This window comes from Agelaius tricolor, unplaced genomic scaffold, assembly GCF_023055355.1.
Source record: "Agelaius tricolor isolate 1412-34295 unplaced genomic scaffold, bAgeTri1.0.p SCAF_29, whole genome shotgun sequence".
In the NCBI taxonomy this organism is placed as follows: domain Eukaryota; kingdom Metazoa; phylum Chordata; class Aves; order Passeriformes; family Icteridae; genus Agelaius; species Agelaius tricolor.
Window position 1 is genome coordinate 6,393,963 of NW_027269289.1, and position 16,258 is coordinate 6,410,220.

At 49.1% G+C, this 16,258-nt stretch overlaps 1 protein-coding gene across 1 annotated transcript in view; it reads left to right on the forward strand.

Annotated features, from left to right (window-relative positions):
- Nucleotides 1–3,607: 3,607 nt before the first annotated feature.
- The window catches only part of TRIM29 (tripartite motif containing 29), a 28,258-nt gene continuing 15,607 nt past the window's right edge, over nt 3,608–16,258 (forward strand). Inside the window, exons 1-4 of the mRNA XM_071449535.1 lie at nt 3,608–4,453; nt 12,881–12,976; nt 14,128–14,361; nt 15,552–15,750. Of these exons, the coding sequence (XP_071305636.1) occupies nt 3,608–4,453; nt 12,881–12,976; nt 14,128–14,361; nt 15,552–15,750 (1,375 nt within the window). The remainder of the gene's footprint in view (nt 4,454–12,880; nt 12,977–14,127; nt 14,362–15,551; nt 15,751–16,258) is intronic.

Below are 16,258 nucleotides of genomic sequence, written 5' to 3' on the forward strand. Positions count from 1 at the left end.
AACCAACAGTCCATCAAATTTCTCCTCCTCCATAAAAGAATTCCAAACAATAAGTTATTTACATGAAGAGTGAGAAAGTTCATTACAAGAATGTAAATATCAGAAGGCTTAGAAAAAATTTAAAAATCAGGACGACAGGATTTCCAACAGCAACCATGTGCAGCGATGTTGCAGAGTGGAAATGTTTTAATAAAACACCCAAACTTTTTGGTACAGTGACAACAAAATGAAATTCTAAACAACCAGCAGCAGCATCATGAGGTATTCATAAAAAAGAGTGAGGATTTAGAAGGGTCACAACCGTGAAAAATAAGAGAATGCAAAAGATGAAAAATAAGAGAAAGCCAAAAGGCTGCACAGCGATTTCAGGGGAAAAAAACTTTCATTTTGCTGAAAAATTTGCCAGCTCCCTAGTGCATGCCTCAGTTTCCCTAATTGCTACGTGGGGTTACCAGCCCAGACCTATTTTGCAAAGGTGTTGTCAGGTTTAATTTGCAAACCTTTGAAAAGCTCTGCCGAGTCCTGGAGATGAAAGGCCCTGCAGATGCCACCCGTGGGTGTGTGCTGTGAGTCACAGGCACAGCCAGGGCCCTGGGTGCTGGGACAGGGGACACTTGTCCTGAGCAAAAATCCCAAGGGATGCTCCTGCAAAAAATGAACTCATGCTGGAGGCAGCAGGAGACACCTCTGGGAGGAGCAGAGATAAGGAGATGGCCAGGCTGAGCTGTGTTTTGGCTCCTAAATTGCCTGGAAAATGCGTGTGTGCACAAATTGGCACCTGGAATGGGAGGTCCCCAACACAAGGAGGATGTGGAAGTGTTGAAGCAGGCCAAGAGTGAAGAATTTCTTCCAAACATCTGTTCCAGCCCTGCCCTCCATTGTTTAGTGTAAAACCACTGTCCTGTTGTTATCTACCCATCTAAAAAGTCATTTTCTCCTCTTTTTATAAACCCCCTTATCCCTGGACAGCCACAGGGAGGTGTCCCTGGAGCCTTCATGCAGAGTTGATCTGAGATGGTTGATAAAGGGGCTGGAGACAGGCTGAGAGATGGGGATGCTCAGGCTGGAGAAGAGAAGGTTGAGTGGGGACCTCAGAGCACCTGGAATATGAGGTCCCCAACACAAAGAGGACATGGAAGTGTTGGAGCAGGTCCATAAGAGGCCACAAGGTTGATAGAAGGGCTGGAGACAGGCTGAGAGATGGGGATGCTCAGGCTGGAGAAGAGAAGGTTGTGTGGAGACCTCAGGATCTGCAGGGGAAGCTGGAGAGGGACTCTGGATCAGGGACTGGAAGAGGGGAAATGGATTCAAACTGCAAGAGGGGAAATTTGGGTTGGATGTTGGGCAGGAATTGTTCCTGGCAGGGTGGGCAGGCCCTGGCACAGGTGCCCAGAGCAGCTGGGGCTGCCCCTGCATCCCTGGCAGTGCCCAAGGCCAGGCTGGAGCACCTGGGACAGTGGAAGGTGTCCCTGCCATGGCACTGGATGGGCTTCAAGATCCCTTCCAACCCATCCCATGATTCTGGGATTTATCTCCACTTACATCAGTGAAAACCAAGATCTAAAAACTCAATCATTAACCTTTTAACTGCCTTGCCCACCCCAAAATCTTATCAAAGCATCAGGAAAACAAACCAAGGCCACCTTTGTCCAATCCTTGGGATGTTTTTTGTTCCTCAAGGATGAACCTTGGCTGGAGCAGCTCTGCTGAGTCTCCTCAGTACACGTGAGAACAGGAGCCTCCACCCTGCAGTATTTTTAATTACTTGGAGACTTACAGGACTGTTGATGTTCTGAAGAACAGCTCAGCCCAGCAAGCCAGGGGGAAAGAAATGCATTGATGTCAGTCAAATTCTTCCTTTATGAAATCGGGTCTTAAAAAATGGCATTGCCCTTTCCTGGGCTGGGGAATGAATTCTGACTCATGAAAGGCTGTGGGCCTATTAATAAAAAATTATTAATTAAAGAAATGTCCTTTCCCAACGACTACTACCCAAAAAAATGCAGAATGCCGAGGCATTTCTCATAAAGAGAGAGTTGTGAAGAAATGTCTTTGAGCGTGTCTATGAGCCAGGGGCCCAGAAAAAGAATTTCACTTTCTTTTTCTCTCATTTTGCACAGACAAGACCATGAAAAATTACATTTGTAAGAACAGGTTCTTTCCTTCTCCTATCAGATCCAGAATTTATGCTGTTCCTGCTTTGCCTCTGTTTCCTCCATACCTCAAAAAAGGCTGGAAAATGCAGAGCTGGATTTTTTACTCAAATCCCTTCCAACAGGGGCGTCCTGGTGGATGTTTATGGAGATTTTTTACAGGTAAAAATCACCTCCAGCAGTGCCACCAGGGCGTTCTGAGAAAACTCAATTAAGCACAAATCTCTGGCGTGGTTAATTTGCACCCTGGGCATTCATCTCAGAGAAATCTCACTGAAATTCCGAGTATAATCTGAAAGCATGTGAAAGGAAGATCAGCCTCATCCTTTAGAAGTCACTGGAATCCACCAGTGCTCATAAAGAGCTTTATTTCCTCCTGAAATTATCTGTGATTCCAACAAGTGAACATTTCCCAGGAATTCAGCTGCTGAAGACACATATTTTTTAATTTTTATTTTTTTTTTACTTCTTTTCTCTGGCAAGAGATTTTGACCATCTAAGCTGCACAATGGTTCCTCTTCCAGGTGTGTTCCAGTTCTGAGGGCATTTATGGGAAGAGCTACATGGGATACACCTATCTCAGAGCACACAGTGGAGGTTTTATTTCACCACTCACCTTTTGGAGATTGCCTGGCCTGTGGGAAAAGCAGGCCCAGCCAATTTTTACCTGTTCTGATCCGTGGCTGGGTTATTTCCAGGTCTAGATGGACAGACCTTGCACAAACCCAAAATAAAACCAAAATAAAGATAATAGGGCCGTTTAAACCCAGTATTAACCATGAATTTCTCCTCCCTCCTGAACGCAGCAAGCCCCGGGGGGAGCCTGCTTGAAGAATGCTTTATTCTAGGCGTTCATTTTAATTACAACCCTAATTATTTTGGTGCATGGCTATGACCCAGTTAACAAACCCACCTTGGGCATCTCGTGGTCTCCCCGACCCTGCCCATCTCTGCAAGGAGGGAACCAAATTATTTTTGAAACAAGTGGTGGAACTGGTTGCTACATCTTAATGAAAATTACTTTTTTTTTTTTCTTTTCTCTTCTTTCTTTTTTTTTTTTTTTTTTTTTTTTTTCTGAAGGAGACATTTCTATGTATATAAACAACCCTTCCTCCCCAACCTGGTTAGACAAGAATGTTCCTGGGTGTGGACTGCCTTGTATAATTAACTGCACAGCTGGAGCCCTTCTGATCCCTCCACGTCTGCTCCTTCCTTTCCTCCTTTCTTTCTTTCTTTCCCCCTGCATCCACCTGGGCGCGATCTGGGCGCGCTGCTCCTCCTCGGGAGCTCGGGCTGCGTCACTGGGGCAGGAAGGTTCCCTGAATTCAGCATTCCAGAGCCATTCCTGGCTGGGAGCAGCACCAGGCAGAGCCTGCCTGCCTTGGAGGGGGCTGAGAGACAGGAGCTGGAGCAGAGAGCGAGCAGAGAAACCCCTAAAAACCCCTGTTTAGGCCATGGAAACGGGGAGTGCAGCCAGGACAAACGGCACCGCCAGCAAGCCTGAGGACGTGAAGAGCCCGAGTACCCCCAAAAAAGAAGAGGAAGCCAAGAAGGCCACGAGCCCTGGCGGAGGTGAGAAAGAAGCTATAAAAGGCACGGGCGGTGCTGCGTTGGAGACAGGGCAGATCAAGAGCTCCCTCTTCTCTGGGAGTGACTGGAAGAGGCCCATCATTCAGTTTGTGGAGTCATCCGACGAGAAGAGGTCAACCTACTTCAGCATGGACTCGGCTGACTCCAAGAAGATGCAGTTCAACAGCGGCCAGATCGGAGACATGAGGAGACCAGGCCTCAACTTCCCGGAGAAGGGCGACCTCAGGAAGTCCCTGTTCTCCTTGGATTCCAAAAAGAGCTTCCTGCCCGCTGACGGGGAAGGGAGGAAGTCCCTGTTCTCTGCGGGGGACCTGAAGAAATCCTCCCTGCCCCTGGTGGAGACGGGGGACCTGAGGAGACCCTTCAACAAGGCCGAGCACGCGGCGGGCTCGCGGCCCCGCGTGAAGCTGGAGGACGTTCTCTGCGACTCCTGCATCGACAACAAGCAGAAGGCTGTCAAGTCCTGCCTGGTGTGCCAGGCCTCCTTCTGCGAGCTGCACCTCAAGCCCCACCTGGAGGGAGCGGCGTTCCGGGACCACCAGCTGCTGGACCCCATCAGGGACTTCGAAGCCAGAAAGTGCCCCGTGCATGGCAAGACCATGGAGCTGTTCTGCCAGACAGACCAGATGTGCATCTGCTACCTCTGCATGTTCCAGGAGCACAAGAACCACAGCACGGTGACAGTGGAGATCGAGAAGGCAGGCAAAGAGGTAATTTTATCCTCCTTTCATTCCTCCTTTCATTCCTTAGGCTCCCAGCAGCCGGCAGATGTCACAGCACAGACTTTGCTCCCCTGCTCAGGTCATTTTTGGGGTGGAATCCTGGATGCAGGGGTCCTGGTGGGAAGTGTTCAGTGGACACTGATATTTCCTGGCTGCTAGTGGGAAGTGTTCAGTGGACACTGATATTTCCTGGCTGCTAGTGGGAAGTGTTCAGTGGACACTGATATTTCCTGACTGCTGGTGAGCAGTGTTCAGTGGACACTGATATTTCCTGGCCCTTGGTGGGCAGTGTTCAGTGGACACTGATATTTCCTGGCTGCTGTTTCCATGGGATGGGTGCTCTCCTGATCCTGGCTGCAGCAGCAAAATGCTAGAATTGGGCTGCAGGCTGCATTTAGGGATGGAGAACCTGGCTGCCAGCACACCTGGCTTCCAGCAGAGGCTGAATCAAAGCCCTAAATGCCAAGTTTTTAAAAATATTCTTGAGTTTTGGCAGTGGTTGTGTGGTGTTGCCCACAGAAAGGTGGGCACTGCTCAGGGTCAGCGCCTCCAGAATACAAATTGTTGAATCAGTGCCTGCTAAAGTTTCTCATGGGTACTAATGACTATTGAAAATTGCTATCTCAGCTCCTGAGAGTGACATTAGGTTTTGTTTTTTATTTTTTTTTTCTTTTCTGTTGAGCCACACCTATGGAAAAAAATCTTTTGAAGTTTAGATGGAAAAAAACCCAAACCCTGGTGCAAGCACAAAACCTGATCATTTCCCCTGAAGTGTTACTACAGCAGGTTCAGAGGATGGACATCCAGGGAGATTTCACTAATGAAATGTCTTTCACCTTTGTTTGCTCAAAGCCTCCTGTTGTTTGCTTTCTGGGTGGATGAGGAGGATTTCACTTGTTCTAGCAAAATTCAGGGTCTCACCACATTTGTTGCTGCACATCCCCGTGGTAAAAGGGAGAAACTTTCTAAGCAGACAGGACAGGGGAGATAGCAGACCTGTAAAATATTAATTATATAAAACAAGGTGCCTGGAGTCACACGGGCAGAACCTGGAAGGGCACTAAGATCTCCTAAACCCCAGACCAGTGCTGGGTGTGGTGACCAGGCAGACACTGTGAGAAATCCTTGAGTTCCCTTAATGGGAAGAACAATTTTACTCTTTCCAATGAGCTGGGAAGATTCACCTCATCAGGCTGAAAGAGCATCTTGTGCAGAGCTTATCTCTGGCTCCTCTGGTCTTTTCTTGCCATGCCACCTCCAGCTGGCAGCCCTGCTGAAACCAGACAAAGCCTTTTCCCAGTCTCAGACAGCCTTTCCCAAATTCCTGCAGGGCTTGCCAGCCTGCTGTTTGTTCCATAATTGCCTGTGCTCGTGGTTTTGATGTCAGCCCTGACATAAAGCTGGGCCTGGTGTCTGCCAAGGTGTCCAATTCCTGCCTGGAATGAAGGGAGCAGCTGCTTCCTGAGGAAGCAAAGCTGCTCAGATCCTTCCTCCTGTGGCTGGAGACACCTCCAGCACCTTGATTTTAAAGGCACAGCCATGGATGAGCAGAGATTGGGATTTAAATGCTGTTTGATTCCTGTCTCTGAGTCCTTGTAACACCTTTAGCTCTGCTGCTACTCAGCCTAGAGGATTTAGGATTTATCAACATGAATCATGCCCCGGTGTGAGTTTCTCCTGACAGAGCCTGATCGTGTTGCAACTCGAGAGAGCATTCACTCAGACAAAAACAATTAGCAGCAAAGCTGTTGCCTGCAAATGTTTGTTCCCACCTCTGATTTATTCACCAGAGGTGGAGCCTCAGCAGGAGACACAAAGAGCAATGAATATTTCCAAGCCCCCGGTGTGTAACACCTCTCCTTATCGAGTCAGCCCAGCTGGAATTTGTGACCACAAACTGGGAGGGTGCCTGGTGCTGCTGCTGCCCTTTTGGGAGGGAGAAGTCACAACCTCACACCAGGTCACCCCTGTCCCTGCCCTGTGCTCCCAGCTTGGCATCCCAGCAGCTCCAGAGGAGCTTTAAAACCCCCAGATCCATCCTGCCACTGGAATAAAGCTGTGTCCTGACAGGGCTTTTCACTTTAAAACCTCCAAATCTTGTGCCACTGGAATGGTGACCAGAACAAAGCTGTGTCCTGACAGAGCCTTTCACACCCTGCTGGATGTCCAGGATTTGTCTGCAAGGATTTCCTCATCTGTGGCTCCAGAACTGGAGAGGGCTCCAGATCTGGGTTTGTTTTGCTGCGCTGCCAGCCTGGGAGCTTAGTGACTTGGTGGCACAGAAGTGTCACAGAATAAGCTTGGTTCAGGTGCATCTGCCCCCCAGGTCTGCAGAATTAATGCAGATTTCAGCCTGGCTTTGCTGTGGGCCTGCAGGGAGGAGAGGGGCTGTGCTTCAGAGCTGGGAAAGGAATTAGGAAACGCTGCTTGTCTCAGGGAGCAGACAGAGCAGAGGAATGCAAACAAGCCAGAACACAGACACCTATAGTTAGGGCAGTGCACAGGCTGATATCTCTGTCCCAGACAGAGAACACAGCAGCATCTTCCACTTTTCAGGAGCCTGGGGTGAGAGTCACTCACCCCCTGTTCCTGCTGAGCAGACACAAGTGAGAGAAAGGCACAGGGACTCAGACACTTGTCCTGACTTCCCACCCAGTGCTATTTGCCTATTTTACCCAGCAAACCTTTAATGCTCTCCCCAGATCCACTTTGCATTCATTTCCTGCTGCAGGTTTAAAGGAAAAGTAGCAGTTTGCACCAGAACCAGTGCAAAAAACCAGCCAGGAAAAAGCTCTGTGAGGCTGGGGAATAACAACTCACACCTGAAAAGTGAGAATGCTCCACAGCAGCGTGCACAGGCCAATAAAACCCTGATTTATCAGCAGAGCCCCCCCTTGGAGCCAGCATCCTTCATTCTGAAAGGGGATCCTTCATCCCAAACCTGTTCTACAGGGCTGCTCTCCAAAGGAGACAACTTCACCTCTGCCTGCCAGTCCCAGAGCTGGAAATACCCTGGCACTGCCTTCCAGCAGCAGCCCTGGTGCTCAGCATGCCAGGTCAGCTCTGCTGAAAAGCACTTTGGTCTGGTTGTTTTTTGCTCTAATTCTTTATCTTTTAAAGCAAAGTTCGCTGTGGGTACAGGAAGGGGAGCTGGGTGTTCCTCCTTCCCACAGAGCTGCCTTGAAAAGGGGAGGTTTTTACAAAGGCTGAGCCAGGCTTTGAAGAAAGCCATCCACAGAGATGGATCCAGAGGGGTTCCCATCCCTGCATCACTGTCACTGAGCAGAGAGCAAACAAAATTAACCCTTGGAAGGGCTTGGGGGCCTTCAGTGTGGCTGTGGGGTTTTACCTGCACCAGCTGTGGCTGCTCTGTGGACACAGCTCAAAATAAATTTGTCTGTTTGCCTGAATTCTGCATTAATCCTCTACACTGAGGACAGAATCCAGGCAAAATCCACTGGTTTGCAAGCAAGGAATTCTCTCCAAGCTGTGCAGACTCAGCTTTTCCAGTGGCGTTTTGTGGGATGCTGGCAGAGTTTTCAGGGGTTTCAGCCCTTAACAGAAACTGGGATGGGAAAATGCAGTTGTGCACGCAGAGATGATGGATCCAGAGGGGTTCCCATCCCTGCATCACTGTCACTGAGCAGAGAGCAAACAAAATTAACCCTTGGAAGGGCTTGGGTGCCTTTCTCAGTGCTTCAGTGTGGCTGTGAGGTTTTACCTGCACCAGCTGTGGCTGCTCTGTGGACACAGCTCAACACAGATGTTCTGTCCCCAGAGCTTCCTGCAGGAAGGACAATCTTCCCAGCTGGAAATAACAGAGTAAATTTGTCTGTTTGCCTGAATTCTGCATTAATCCTCTACACTGAGGACAGAATCCAGGCAAAATCCACTGGTTTGCAAGCAAGGAATTCTCTCCAAGGGCTCAGCTTTTCCAGTGGCATTTTATGGGATGCTGGCAGAGTTTTCAGGGGTTTCATTAACAGAAGCTGGGATGGGAAAATGCCCCCAGCAGGAATCATGTCCCAAGCATCCCCCTGACTTTTTCCTGGCCCTGCACTGGGACAAGGAGCTGGAGCAGCACTTGTGCAGCTTTCCCTTGGTTAATTAGCAGAGCTCTCCCAGGCTGGGGACACAGGGCTGTTCCCAGGGTGTTCAGGGCATGATGCTGCTTGTGCTGCCGCTGCCTCCTTGCACAAAGCGCTTGCATCATCGTGCAGGGCTCTGTAATCTCCCATCTGCAGCTCCTGCACGGCACCAGGGCTGGGTTCAGCTCTTTGGATGTACACTCTGAACTTTCACTGAAGCCTCTTAACTGCCCTAATTAGCTGAGGCCTTAATAGGGGATCCAATCTGAGCGTGAAGGTTCTCAGTGCCTTCGTTTCTCAGCCTGCTGTGCTTAAAAAATTGTCTAAATCTGGATTTCTTGGCTTTTCCCCACACTGTTCTGGTTATTTCTGCTCTGGGGGACCCCCACCATGGGGGTGTTGCTGTTTTATCTCTCAATGGGATCTTCTGGAGGACCCCAAATTCTCCAATGGATTTGTTCTAGAGGGTCCCTCAAGGATTTCTGACCCTGGAAAATCTGAGAAACGTGAAGACAGATGGGAGTTTTCTCTTGGGGAGTGAAGCTGAGGTGCTGCCTGTCCCTAACCCCTGTGGCCCCATTCTGTGACTGTTTATCTGTGATATACATGGGCAGCCAAAGCAACCTCCCAGACATAAAAAGGTCTTAAAACCATCAGGAAATCACCTCCTGACCCCTTGGTGTTGTGCTCCACCTCCAGAGAACCCTTCCTGAACCCTTCTGCCCATGCCACCAGTGCTTCCACTATTCCAGACTCTCCCTGCACCTCTCTTTAACATCTTCCCCTGTATTTAGGGTGGTTTTTTCGTAGTATTTATTTAATTTCATGCAGCACCCCACAATCCCACCTCCCTTCACCTCCCCTGCCCCTGCTGCACTCTGTGCTGGTGTTTCCCCTTTGCCAGGTCTGGCTGAGTGTGGGATTTGCATCCTGGCCATTGGGACCATCTCTGTAATTTCCATTTGCAAGTCATAAACCTGCTCCAAATTGTTGTGTGCCTCTGCTCCTGAGTGGCTGCTCCATCCCACACCACCTTTCTGGGGGTGTTTGAACTGCTGGGAGTCACGAGCACTTTTACAAATAATAGTTCCCAAAATTCCTTGGAGACCCATCTTAATTAAAAAGGACCATAAAAGCATAATATTGTTATCACCACCTTCCAGCCATCACCTGATTTTTTTTTTTTTCCTGTCATTTTCTCTGCAAATCCCTTGAGTTTGGGAGTGTCTACCTGGCTGTGAAAGTTCTGCTCTTCCCCAAAAATTCCTTTCAGTCCTTCTCTGTAGGATTTTACTACCATTCTTATAAGGATATCCTGATTTTTGGGGATGAGGAGGGAAATAATTGCTCTGGAGGTGAGATTTTTACAACTTCACAAGCAATCAATGCCACTTGCATGCAGCTTTGTGGCTCAAGGAAATCCCTGGAATTTGGGTGTAATTTCTCACATTGGTTAATGCAGTGGATAAACGGATCTCAAACATTTTCATCTCATTGCATGTCCCTGCTGTGCAGAGTCTCCATGCACAGGACATCTCCCCCTGCACATGGGAATGGAAACCAGCAGGAATTCCTCCGAGTCACTCTCTTGAAAATGTGAAAATTATGGGATCAAACTCCTCTCTTTGTTGTTTCCATCAGTAGCAGGGCAGATTTTCTCATCTGGAAGCCAGTGTGGGCTCCCTGGTGAAGCTGTGCCACAAAATCCTTCCCTGTGTGCCCTGAACCCCTGCAGAGGGTGAGAATCAGCCCATGGCAGCCTTCAGGCCACTGCTGAGGGTGTGTGGGTAATATTTAGTGCTCTCCTAACTCCTAAGAACAACGTGAGGATGCAGCTTTTGTGGCACTGAGACACCTCTGAGAACACTTCCCTTTTTTCTGCCCACTTTTCCTGCGTTTTATAAGGCAACAAAACCACCATCCAGCCACTGTCCCTCCACAAACAGAGATTTTCTGAGTTGGAGCAGCCAACAGTTGTTGGCTCTCAGAGCAGCTGTGCTGGATTCCAGCTCCAGAGGCTGTTCAGACACTTGGCTGGCATCAGCACAAGAGCTCCTGTCTGGGCTGGTTCACAGCCTCTTCCCCGCTCTTCATTTCCAGTGCAGAACCGAAAACCCTCAAACTCTGATCAATAAAGAGCCAGATCTTCATGTTCCACTGCATTCTTGGACGGACAGCTGGAGTGTGAGAGTGGATTTATCCATCCATGCCTCTAGTTGTTGGCCTGAATTTCAGTGGTTTGGGTTAATTTAATGATTTTGCAGAAGATCCCACGCGACCAGCAGGTTCTCAGGACTCTCCTGACATGACAGAACACGGAATTTCTGCCAGCTCTGAGATTCCTCAACAGCTCTGGGCTGGGTGTCCCACAGCCAGGTTGCCTCCAGCCATGGCTGAGGCCAACCTGCACACACATGAAATGCAGAAATGCCCCCAAAAAGGCTGGAGCAGGATCTGTGGGGCAGGGATGGAGAATGGGAACGACATAGGGAGGGATTGCTGGAGTTAACGGGGCAAAACTTTGCCAACATCCAGGCCCAGGGCTGATCCAGGGAAAAAATGATCCCGGGAAACAGTGCCACAAATTCCTGTGCAGGTCTCAGCTCTGAGCTTCTCTGGGAAAAAATGACCCAGGGAAACAGTGCATGGTCTGCACTGCCACAAATTCCTGTGCAGGTCTCAGCTCTGAGCCTCTCTGGGAAAAAATGACCCAGGGAAACCGTGCATGGTCTGAACTGCCACAAATTCCTGTGCAGGTCTCAGCTCTGAGCCTCTCTGGGAAGCCACTGCACAACAAAATGCAAATGATCCCAGTGAAGTTGCTGATCTCAGCCCAGCAGGTTGACTACACCTCTTCCCTCCTCCTTTTGTGGCCTTTTTTTTTTTTTTTTCCCCTTTTCAATTTTTTTTTTCCAAGCATTCCCCAGCTCCATCGCTACATGAAAGCTCTCAATTCAGAGCAAATTAATCCACAATCCTGTCTAAACAGAATTCCTGCCGGAGGCATCATCCTCTTGTTGCAACACTCGTCAAACGTCATTCCGTAATTACATGAAAACTGTTATTGCTGCACAGGCACACCCTGGGCTGGGCCCTGCTCTGCACACACAGCTGAATTTTGAAACAGCTCCCTTCCCCTGCAGCTCATGACTCCCATGTGATTAAAGGCAGCCTGGGAGGTGGGTGCTGCTGCTTTGCTGAGGGAGCTGAATCTGCTGGGACGGTGCCCGCTGGCAGCACGGGATGCCCTCTGCAGCCTGGACCTCCCTGCTGCTCTGCTCTGCTCAGCACAGCAGCGTGGATGTGTCCTGGTTTAGGGAAAATTTGGGAGAAAAACCTCAAAAGGGGGCTCCTCCAGAAAGCAAACCCACACCAACCAGTTTGGGAAAGATTTCTCGGAGAGAAGTGGAAAGAACCTGTTTATTTAACAGGCACAGCACCCCCAGCACACAGAATGAACAATACCAGGTGACACCACTGTCACTGCTCTGAAATGATGACAGATTCAGAAGGTCTCTCTGGGGGTGGTCACTCTGTTCTCAGTCCCTCCTGTGCTGGGGCAGCTGCTGCAGCCACAAGGTGCAAACTCTGGGTGTTTGCCAGGCCCCAGTCCGGAGCAGGTTCAAGTAGGCCCAAAAAAGGGAAAGGAGAAACAGTCCAGGGAAAATTTGGGCTGCTTAGCTAAACTAACTAATGAGCAGGAGCAAAAAGCAAGAGCAAAGCAGGAGCAAAGCAGGAGCAAGAGCAAAGCAAAAAGCAAAGCAAAAAGCAAAGCAAAAAGCAAAAGCAGCACCATGCACTGCCCTGTCTGTGTGTCCTGCCAGCCGTGGGGGAGCAGCTGAGAGCAAAACCAAACCAAAACATTCGCTCTGCAGAGCCAGTGTGGAAGGCACAGAACATGATATCCAGCATGAACAGAACACAGGAATGGGGATACAGCATCACAACTCACCCTAGGACAGGATGCTGTGGGACAGAGAAATGGCAAGGGTTTCTCACAGTGGCTTGTGAGAACTTTCAGGGAGTTGTAAGGATGTGTAACTTGTTAAGTACAAACAATCTGCAGGTGGTGTTGTTCTACTTGGTCTCCACACAAGGACGGTGTGTGAGGAAGGTGTTTTTGTTAAGTAGCCAATCAAATAGAATATATGATATCACTCCATAAAAACCACGCAGTTCTCTTGAATAAAACCTTTGCTCTTTCTGCAGTCCTGCCTCTCACCTGTCCCTGTGTCATTCTCGGTGCAGGAGTGACACAGCAGGGCTGGTGGAAGGGGCCAGCTCAACCCCAGCTCACCAGGCTCCCTCTCCTCTCCTCTCCCCACAGACAGAGCTGTCTCTGCAGAAGGAGCAGCTGCAGCTGAAGATCATCGAGGTGGAGGATGAGGTGGACAAGTGGCAGAAGGAGAGGGACCGCATCAAGGTGCGTTTGGGGGGTCCAGTTCCCCTCTCCCTCCTGTAAGCCCCGGCTCCTGCTCCCCTCCTCTCCCACATCCCTCCATCCCTTCCCCACTCCATCCCTTCCCCAGCCCTTATCTCATCCCCAGCCCAAACTCCGAGCCAAATCTTGGAAACAACAACTCCCACTGAAGTCATCTTGCGACATTCCCTGTGGGGAGATGCAGCCCTGATGCAAAACCAAGGCACCTCCCTGCTCTGGCTCCTTTTTTAGGTCCTTTATGGCCCTTCCATCACCAGTAGCCAGGCAGATTTAGAAACAAAATCCACAAATAACCTGCAGGAGGGTTCTGGGTGGCCCAAACTGAGATAAGAGAGCAGGAGCAGATGAATTTACCCACACAAATATCGTATTTATGGTGGAACAGCTTATTTCCATGCTGAGAGAGGGCTCCTTTGTAATTCTTGCACTGTGGTAAGGGTTGGAATAGAGTCATGGTATTATTTTTTTCATTTATAGCCTAACTGAATAAAGCAGTGAAAGCACAAGTTGGAGACACCCCAGAAAATTTGCATAATATTAACAGGCAAAGCCATTCTTCTCCCTTTTATGTGGTGCAAGCACATTGGCTCACCAGCTCTGCTTTTCATCTGCTTTATTATTACTATTATTATTATTATTATTATTGGAAACCTGACCCAGAAATTCTGACTCTCAATATAGTTACATCCCCAGTCCTTCTCAGGAATATTTCAGAGGCACCTCGAGGTCAGGCTTGTAAAAAGAGTTTCAGCATCTTTCATCCTTTGAAATAGTGGGAATTTGGTTCTCAAATAATCCAGGAGCCAGAGCCCTGATTTAGAAGGTGACAGAGTGTTTTTAAATGTCACCTGTGAGTGCATGAATTGAAATGGGAGATGTGCTCTTACCGCTGGGAAGGCAGTGGCCCTTTTGGATTGCATCCATGTGAATATTGCAGGAACAGGTATTGCTTCTCTTGGCACAACTTTCCTGCAGCTGAGACTTGCCTAGCTGGAGTTTCCATACTCTAAATGCTGAATCCTTGGATTTATTGCCCCTCTGTGTTTCTCTGTTAGCAAAGAACTCAGTGAAATTTTAATATTTGCTTGCTCCTCTTTCCCGCTGCCTCCTCTCTCTGCCCCTTCCCCACCCAGAACTACACCACCAACGAGAAAGCCACGGTGGACCAGCACTTCAAGGAGCTGATCCGTGACCTGGAGAGGCAGAGGGATGAGGTGAAGGCTGCCCTGGATCAGAGGGAGAAGATTGCCTCGGAGAACGTGAAGGAAATCGTGGACGAGCTGGAGGAGAGGGCGAAGCTGCTGCGGGAGGACAAGGAGAACAGGGAGCAGATCCACCAGATCAGTGACTCCGTGCTCTTCCTGCAGGTGACCCCATTTCCCTTTCCTTTGCCCTTGTGAGGACAGGACTTGTCCCAAAGACAATCCCAAACAAGTGTGAGATGTGTGAACTGTCAGCAATGGTGAGAGACTGAGTGGTGGTCAGAATCCAAATTTCCTGTGCCCTACATATGCTTATATATTATTATATACTCTCATTGCCCTTCCCTTTGTCCTTGAGAGGATGGCATTTGTCCCAAAGACAATCCATGTGTGAACTATCAGCAATGGTGAGAGACTGAGTGATGATCAGAATCCAATATTTTTGTGGACTACACACGCTTATATACTATTCTAGGCTAGTAATTTTTTACTACAATAATTGCGTTAATCATCACATAAACAAACTTCTACACTCTGCAACATCTCTTGCTTGCAGAAGTTGATTCTTCTTTTCCTGTCAGCCAGTCTTGATTCAGCCCTCAGTCTTGATTCCATCCTCAATGCTCTGCTTGTTCTTGCCAAGGCATGCTGATTATCAGATCTCTTGTGCTAATCAGGTCCAAAACACTCTGTGGCTTGTATGCCCCAATGTGAGCCTTCCCCAGTTCCCATCCAGGGCAGGGATTCATGGGGACATCTGGAGCTGTCTCTGCTCTGGTGGGTGAGGAATGGACCTGGACATGCCTTTGGTTTGTATGGATGGCTGCAAACCATGGACAGAACACCTCCCTGCCCACCTTCCCTGCTCTCCTTTCTGTGACCGTGTTCACAGGGGTCCCAGGGTGAGAGAAGAGACGAGGATCTGACTCCATGTTTCAGAAGGCTTGATTTATTATTTTATGATATATATTATATTAAAACTATACTAAAATAACAGAAGAAAGGATTTCCTCAGAAGGCTGGCTAAGAATAGAAAAAGAAAGAATGATAACAAAGGCTGGTTACTGACCAAGACAGTCCAAGCCAGCTGGGCTGTGATTGGCCATTAATGAGAAACAACCACATGAGCCCAATCCCAGATGCACCTGTTGCATTCCACAGCAGCAGATAACCATTGTTTGCATTTTGTTCCTGAGGCCTCTCAGCTTCTCAGGAGGAAAAAATCCTAAGGAAAGGATTTTATAAAACATGTCCATGACACCTTTCCACTTTCGGATTCCAACACCAACCAGCTCCCTCCGATTCAGCCTCCACACCTTTATGCTCCTCTTTCATGCAATCCCTTTCTCTGGCAGGAATTTGGGGCTCTGATGAGGAATTATGTGCCCCCTCCATCCCTCCCCACCTACAGCGTGCTGCTGGAAGGGGAGAGCATGAGCCCATCCATGGGGCTGCTCAGGGATGATCTCCTCAATGTCTGCATGAGGCACGTGGAGAAGATCTGCAAGGCAGACCTGGGCCGCAACTTCATCGAGAGGAACCACATGGAGAACGGTAAAACATCCCAAATATTCCCCTCCCTGCTTCCCTGGAGGGCAGGCTCAGGGGTGGTGAGGATGGTGAGCACTCCTGGTGAGGAAGAAAGCAAGCAAAGACCTGGGCGGGGGAAGTGGGAGAAGCGACTCCTGTAGCTGGAATTAATTCTGGAAGATGAGAGTTAGAAGAATGTGAATTCTGGAATATCAGAGTGGGGTGGAATCAGCTGAACTGCCAGGGGTTTAGGGTATCTCATACAGGACACCAAACTGGCCCCACTTCCCCGATTTTTGGTTCATTTTAGGGTTTCATGTTTGGGATTTAAAGTGTGGAGTCAAGAGCAGCCACCCTTCCCTCCTGCCCTGTGCCAGGCCCCAGCAAGGCCCTGGAAGTTTAGCAGGACATTTTCCAGGAGGGGAAACTCCACAGATCTGCTGAGGCTGCTCAGTGAAGGGTGAATTCACACAGGTGAAATGTGGGATGGCAGGTTTGAAACCCCATTTGTACGCTCAGCACATGGAGGGTG